General features: G+C 33.8%; 1 protein-coding gene across 1 annotated transcript; it reads right to left on the bottom strand.

Annotated features, from left to right (window-relative positions):
• Positions 1 to 380: 380 nt before the first annotated feature.
• Positions 381 to 2,969, bottom strand: BDR25DRAFT_396984 (uncharacterized protein; the record flags this gene model as incomplete). Its single annotated transcript, XM_033698475.1, has 10 exons — positions 381 to 918; positions 952 to 990; positions 1,042 to 1,162; positions 1,196 to 1,332; positions 1,398 to 1,461; positions 1,506 to 1,555; positions 1,633 to 1,763; positions 2,723 to 2,826; positions 2,868 to 2,893; positions 2,928 to 2,969. 10 exons carry the CDS (start codon positions 2,967 to 2,969, stop codon positions 697 to 699), a joined length of 936 nt encoding a protein of 311 aa, XP_033540702.1. The 3' UTR covers positions 381 to 696.
• Between the last annotated feature and the right edge of the window lie 5,182 nt (positions 2,970 to 8,151).

Genomic DNA, 8,151 nt, shown 5'->3' with positions numbered 1-8,151 from the left:
TGCAAAACGTTTTTATCTATTATCTATGTACTACTAACAGCTGGAGGTGGATGGTGTTCGATTCCACCAAAAACCCAAATGCGGCTAGCGCTCAATGCCAGCCAAGTACCATAATGCCATTCCCGACTACCCCCAAACCATATGGATGCATACAAAATTATAGAATCTGGCTTGCAGAGCCTTTGCGAAACGTTTCTGTCTATTATCTACGTACTACTGACAGCTGGAGGTGGATGGCGTTTGATTCCACCAAAAACCCAAATGCGGCTAGCGCTCAATGCCAGCCAAGTACCACAATGCTATTCCCGACTACCCACAAACCGTATGGATGCATACAAAATTACAGAATCTAGCTTGCAGAGCCTTTACAAAACGTTTCTGTCCATTATCTATGTACTACTAACAGCTAGAGGTGAATGGTGTTCAATTCCACCAAAACCCCAAATGCAGCTAGCGCCCCTTGCTGCCTCGCTAAACAATCCTCTTACCAAAAACGGTCAAGACCTCTCCAATGCCTATCTTTCAACCACTCTCTCTTCTGCCACAACGCCTATATAGCTTAACCGCTGCCTGCCTGTAGCTTTTGAACCTGTTTTCGTCCCTTTGCGCGAAAAAAACCCTACTGTCCCAGGTCTAACCTTATGCCTGTTTCTGCGGTTCATGAAGAATGACCCTGAATTTCCCAAAGGCGTATGATTAGATATGTGAAAGAAGGACCTCAAGTAGCGAGCTTGGGGAGGCAACATTACGGCTCAGCAACTCGAAATTGGAGACGAGCGGCCTCATGCAACATTCTAGCACAGCCCCAGATGAACACTCATGAAGAATGACCCCGAATTTCTCAAAGACGTATGATTGGATATGTGAAAGAAGGACCTCAAGTAGCGAGCTTGGGGAGGCAGCATTACGGCTGAGCAACTAGAACTCGTCGCATAGCCTCCTTGTCAGCACTGCAAGGATCTTCATTCGAGCAAGATGGTCGATGTAAAACTGCAGAGTGGTACGTAGATGAGCTTCTTATTGGCATGGTTTTGCGCGGACTGGAAAATTTTCAGTGAAAGTGAGGCGTGGTGACGAAAAATGCCTCACATTACACGTGAGAAATCGGACCTCGGGATCCCACCCCACGTCCACGTCAAAGGCTGCCAATAAGAACGCGATTCTTGCGCTTCGCTCTGTAGAATAAATGCCTCACTTGCTTCCGATGGGGTCCGTGAGGACTTCTCCAATTGCTGAGCCGTGATGGCGCTTGCCCTGATCGAACAGGGGCTCGCGTGTGCCGTTGAGGGAGGGGCTAGAACAGTCTTCGAGGCTCAAAGCTCCATAGTCAGCCTGTGCGAGATTGTGCCAATGAAAAGCCCTCTTGTTTACCACCTACGCAGTTTTTCCTTTCTCACATCTGTCACTGTGACGGGCATGACCACAAGGTCACATATTGGTCCGTGAGCATGTGCTTTTTTGCTGAGCCATGATGGACCCTGACCCGGCAGAATAATTAAACGAACAAAGTCAGGTGGCTGGTGCTGAGCTCTATGACAGGGCAAATATGTATCGCCTGAAGCCTCATGCTTCATTTCGTGGTCAACTCAGCCAACCGGGACCTCATATGCTCGCTGCGTCTGTAGTTCGAACCTTCATGCAATGCATGCGGTCTGCTTCAACTGCCCGAACATGATCCGCGCCAACTCTCGCCAATGAGAATCTCAAGTGCTTCCCGCTGCACAAACTTTCATCTACCTCTCGATAAAGGATCTCCGGTTTTTCTGCCAGCGCAAAAGGCGACCCGCGGAGAAGTCACCCCTTTGCTAAGCCGCTAAGAATGTGAATAGGGCTGAACGTTCTCCAGCAGCTAATATATTAAAAGTGTTTTAAAAAAGTAAAAAAATATAACGTACTTTATAGGCAAGTTGCTTACACACCTAAGTTGCTTACTTTTGCTAAAACCCTACTACACTACTTTTCTTACACTAATGCATTCCTAACAACACTACTTAGATATGTTAAAAGAACATTAGATGTAGCTTACACTCTAGGCTTTTAAATAAAATGTAATACTTTTTAAGCAATATGCTGCAGCTATCTACAGAGTTTTTTAAAAGATAATAAGCAACTAACGCACTAAATAACCTTTTTAAGCTAATTATACAGCTAACTTATAAAAGCTAGATAATAATAAGAAGCAGGTAATTATGTAGCACATACTTAAGCTAAATGCGCAAGGATTTCCCCCCTAACTAGCAGCTATAGCTAATATAGCTAATTCTTTACATGCTAAGCATAATATAGGCTATGTTAGCATAAACTAGCCTAATACATTTATTAAGTGTTACTTAAAGCTTAAAGTAAAGTTTAAGTGTAAGTATAACTATAAAAAAGCTTTTTATAAAAATCTTATAACGTATCTAACAGGTTGGCTAGCTATACAGGTTGGCTAGCCACTTTTGCTAAGCCTCTACCACACTCTACCTATCTACATAATGCCTTAACAATAACACTAAATTAAATCTTCTAAAGAACATTAAATATAGCTTGCTGTTTAAGCTTTTAAATAAAACTTAAAACTTTCTTTATAACACGCTATATGTAAGGCCGAGATGGTGCTTACGTGCGACGGGTATATATACTATTCTGTACGCAATAATTAACTGTTGGTTGATTATTCGCACCTTTTTGGTTGTATTGGCGTAGTGGTACAGAGCTCCGTCCTTACATAATAATCAACCAACAGCGGGGTACGGTCGGTGTTCGACCCCCACCTCGGTCAGCTTTAAGCCAGTTTTTAGACTGAAACGTGAGGCGGCCTCTTCTGGCGCCACGTTGTTGCTGCTGGAAGGTCTAGTGTATATGGCTTAGCTGGCGTGGGCCACTAAGCGTCGTTATTTATCCCGCGCCTCTGAGCCGCAGGTGGTCAGCCTCTGGCCGGTAACCGAGACATGCGCATAGGCGCCTCTGAGCTGCGGGTAGGTCATGTGACGCCTGGGACATGCGTCTGCTAAGAAGGGGGATAATGTAAGGCCGAGATGGTGCTTACGTGCGACGGGTGTATATACTATTCTGTACGCAATAATTAACTGTTGGTTGATTATTCGCACCTTTTGTCACGATTGTGCACGAGTAAGGTTATAGAGCTTCACAGAGGTCTAGTTCAATTACTACGTGAGGTATCATGGTAGGTACAAGACGTTGTGTGAGGAACAGGAAGGTTTAGGAGGAAATTAATAATTAAATACTTAGCTTAAAAGTCTAAGCGCTTTAGGTATAAATTAAGCCTGTTCTAGGTTTAGTTAGTGTTAAGGTAGTTTATGCTTAAGTTTATGTCTATGTTGTGTTATGTTTATGTTAGACGTGCACTAATAATACTCTAGTACGCGTCTAATACAGTTATGTCTAGGATCTGGGGAGGATACTGTGACAGTACCCCCCCCCTTATTAGGAAGGGAATCCTTTACATTAGTGGTTCCAGCATTAGGTTGTCTTTATTAGGGTACAGGTTTAGTTTGGATGGGTATTAGGCGTAGAATTAGGTTACTGCAGAGTTCTCTTGTAGGGCTTCTGCAGGTTCCTACAACAGTTTGTTGTATCTAGTCTATTTTATAAGGTATTTATAAATACGTTTTTTCTTATTAAACTAGATCTATTTAACGTCTTCTATAATGTATTCTAGTTTGTTATTTATAATAATAGGTTTAGGTGGCAGGTTTAGCTGTCTAGGTAGATAGTTAGATTTAGGGGCTACTTAGCGCAGCAACAATACGTGGAACACAGGGTGTATCTTTATGCTGTTAGGTAGGATTAATTAGTAAGCATGTAATAAGACTATATAAGCTACTGTAAAGGGGCTAAGGTTCTTTTAATTAAGTTTCTTTAATTATTAGTTTATTTAGATATTTCTAGTGTCTAGCTAGACCTTCTTGCTAGCTGCATATGCAGGGGCAGGGGTTTAGAATTAGTTTACGTACTCTTATTAAAGAGCTTAAGCCTATGTAAGCTTTTTATAAATATATTTAAATATATTTTAGATTTTGTTAATAAGTTTATTTACATCTATTACTTGTACAGATTAATAAGTTAGTTAAGGGGTATTTAAAAGTAGTTTAAATTTTATTTAAGGGTAGTATCTATAGTTTGCTAAGAACAGGGATACTTATGTTAATTTAAATATTATGTTATTAGCTTTAAACTGTGCTGTAGCTAACTATTTTACCTAGTTATCCTACTAGTAGTTTATATACACTTATAAGACTTATTTTATTACAGTGTTTACATTCTTAGTCTAGCTATTAGTCTCTAGGTAAAAAGCTGTAAATAAATAGAAGACAATTTAGAGCTATTTACAGAGTTTGTTCTAGAAGGCTAAGACAAACTGTGTACCTCTATCTAATATAATTATGTTAGGTAGGCTATAGTAAACTTATACATATTAGTAGAATAACTAGGCTATATTAGGGGCAGTTATAGAGGAACATAGTATTAAGTGTTAATACTTAGTTAAGTAATTAATAACTACTATAATATTTATGTACTTTTTAGATAGAAGTAGGTTTATAATAAAATTAATTAATATATCTTTCTAAGCTTGTTTAGAGATTAGAAGTAGTTTAAGTAGGCTATTATACCTTTCTTAAAAGGCCTTTGCTTTACAGTAAGTATAGCAACATAATACATATTAGCGTACAGTATAGAACATGCAGGGCTAGTAGTACTCTCTCTGTAGTAGGTTAAGAGTCTTTCCTCTGCCTAGGTGTTCTCTAACAGGCAAGTTGTGTACAATTTAGAGTAGTTTAATTCTTAGTTTATTAGAATTAAAAATTATAAGTTAGTTATAGTAATATAGCTTACTATTTTAGTTTTTATAGTTAGCTAGTGTTACCTTTTTTAACTAACTAGCGCTGTTTTAGAGTAGGTCTAAAGTTTTTTAAATAAATTTATTATTTAGATACTTATTAGTAATAATTTAATTAATTATCTAATTTGTTTTGTTTAAGTTAAGGTTTAAAAATAGCTTAAGTTAAAGTAAAGTTTAGTGTTAAGCTTTTTACACTTTTTTTTAAGCAAAGATGTTTTAGGATTGCCTTATAAAAGCATCTAGTTTCTCTCTATCTTAACTAGAATAATAAGTAATCTTAAAATTAAAATAAGATAAGTATTTAAACTAATAGGCTTATTAGTAGCTAAGTTATTTTATAGTTACAAAGTACTATAAGTTTTTATAGTTAAATAGGACCTATATTAGATGCGCTGCACTTTCTAGTTTAGGTTGCTATTATTTAAAGCAGTGTACTATAGCAAGTAATTCTTTATTATAGATCTTATAATTACTTTTTATAGGACTTATTCTTTTTAAGAAATATGTAATAGGCTTAATAGTCTTATCTAGCTTAGTCTAAGAAAGAACTTCTGCTACTACATAGTCTAAAGCATTAGCTTCTACAAGTATTAGTAGTTTAGAGTTAAAGTAGTAGAGTATTAAGGCTTTAGTAAAGGCTTTCTTTAGCTAGTTAAAAGACTATTAGTAATTTAAGTTAAAGTTAAATTAAATTTTTTTTTTAGTAAGTGTAATTATAAAGCTTACTTACTATAAAAAGTTGTTAATAAATTATTAGTAAAAGTTAGTAAATCTTATAAAAGCTTAAACATTCTTTATATTTTTTAAGTATTACTAATCTAGTACAGTTTAAACTTTAATAGGGTCTATTTAGATGCTATTTATAAAGATTACATATCTTAAATATGTAACTTTTAATTAGTAAAACTTGCATTTATCTACATTAAGTTATAGACCTGCTTCTTCTATAGCTTTTAGCACTAGGCGTACATGCTATTTATGCTCTAAAAGGCTATTACTGTAGATTAGAATATTATTAATATACATAGTGCAGAACACATCTAAGTAGGGTTAGAGCAAGTTATTTATAAAATGTTAAAAAGTACTAGGCGTGTTAGCTAAGCTAAAGGGCATTACTAGGTACTTAAATAGTCTGTATTAGGTTTAAAACACTATTAGCTACTTATTACCTTTTACTATCTTTAGCTTATTAAAGGTAGTAATAATATCTAACTTTATAAAATACTTTACTTTACTTAGTTAGCTTAAAGTTTTTTATAAAAAAGAAATTAAGTATTAGTTTTTAATAGTAACAGTGTTTAGTCTTTAGTAGTTAACATAAAATTAAAGCTTACTTTTAAGTTTTTTTATAAATAGTATAAGTAACACTACTAGTAAGAAGCTAGCTTAAATAAACCCTTTTTTTAGGTTCTTATTAAGGTATTTTTAAAGCACTTTTAATTTATTTAGTAACATTCTATATAGTAGCTTATAACTAGGTTGTTTACTAGGCTTAAGAGTTATCTAGTAATTATATAGACATTATATTAAAAGCTTATTAGACTTATCTTAAAAAAAGACATATAATAAGTTATAGTAGTCTTAAAAGACTATTATCTTTAGGTTAGTGCGTTTTTAAGAAGCTAGAGCTTAGTCTATATTAGAAATTATAACTATGTAGATTTTATAATCTAGTTATTAAGCTAGAGTTATAAATAGGGCAGGTCTTATGTAGTAGATGTCTATTTACTGTTTAAGTTCTAGTTTATGTCTAAATTAAGTAAGTAAAGATTCTAAAAAAGCTTTTTTTTCTTTAAGTTTAAGCAGTTATTAAATTATTTTATATAGCCTATTTTAGTAAAAGGCCTAGCTTATTAGCCTTACTTAAGTAGTTTTTTTCTAGGTTATTAAGAAGTAGGTCTAGAGACCTTTTATATTAAGTGCTACTTAGGTGTTGTTTAAGTGTAAGTGTAAGTATACATCTTAGCATTAAAAAAAGTTAAAGTTTAAAACTTACTTTTAGTAATTAAAGGCAACCTTATGCTAATACAGCTATAGTTGTTCTAGAATTAGGTTATAATGTTCTATGTTTATTACATAGAGCTTAATCTACTTCTTATAGTGTTAGTAGGTAATTATAATAGTTGTAGTATAAAAAATAAAACCTTTTTTAAGTTATTTTTTATTAAATTTAGTTAGGTAAATTATTTAGGTAAGTAGTGTTAATTAAAGATTTAGTTTATGCACTAGTTCTTTATTAATATAACTTATACTGTTTACTTCTAAGTTAATAAAAGCCTATATTAGGGCTAATATAGTTTTTTATTATAAATATATAAAAATATTAACTTAGTACTTTTAGTTATTAGTAGGGGACTTAGCTTATAAGTTAGCAAAGATCTAGTGTTAAATTAGTTCTAGAGGGTAACTTAGCCCTAGAACAAGCCTTTTTGCAGGCTTCTACTGCTATAGCTGCAGCTATGTTAAAAGTAGTAAAAAAAATTAAAGCTTAAATATAAGTTAAAGCCCTTATAAAAATAAGATTAGAATAGTAAGAATTTTTAATAAGTGCTAGCAGCGCTACTTGCGTAGACTTAAAGAAAAAGAATAAAGTAGTTTTAAAAAATATAACTATGCTTACTACACTTAAAGTATTAACTTTTTTTTTTATAATTTTTACACTTTCTAGAACTAACTAGAGCATAATTTAAATTAATTTTTATTATGTTAGAGTTCTTATTTATAACTGCGCTAGTTTAGGGGTGTATTAGGGCTTGTACAGGGAGGAACCTTATGTTATTATTATAGGTAGCAATTAGGTTTACATACGCATTAAGGTTGTTTAGAAGGGGTTCTCCTACTATAGCGTGTTATAGTTTAGTTAAAAGGGAGTTATATAAGGCTGTAATTAGACCTATTTTGTTTAGGCTTGTATTAAATGTAAGTTAGTAGAACTTAGTAAAGTGTAAAGTAAAGCTTTTTTTTTTTTATTATAAAGTGTTTAGGTAACTTAGGGCTATTAACTTTTTATTTAAGTCTTTATAAGTTACTTATAAAAACGCTATAAATTAATCTAAGTTAATAATATTTATAAACTAGCCTAGTACATTTGTGAAGTGTTATTTAGAGCTTAAAGTAACGTTTAAGCGTAAGTACAACTATAAGAGAGCTCTCTGCGAGAGTCCTAGGGTAATTTAGGGCAGGTTTAGCCTTGTAGAGAATATTAAAGCTAAGTATAGCATCTAAGATGATAACATGTACAACTTTAGCAAGACAGGGTTTATAATTAGCTAGATATCTCTTAACTATACTTGCGCTTAAAACTT

Source organism: Lindgomyces ingoldianus (assembly GCF_010093535.1).
Source record: "Lindgomyces ingoldianus strain ATCC 200398 unplaced genomic scaffold BDR25scaffold_54, whole genome shotgun sequence".
Taxonomy (NCBI): Eukaryota; Fungi; Ascomycota; class Dothideomycetes; order Pleosporales; family Lindgomycetaceae; genus Lindgomyces; species Lindgomyces ingoldianus.
This window is presented reverse-complemented; position numbering and strand designations above follow the sequence as displayed.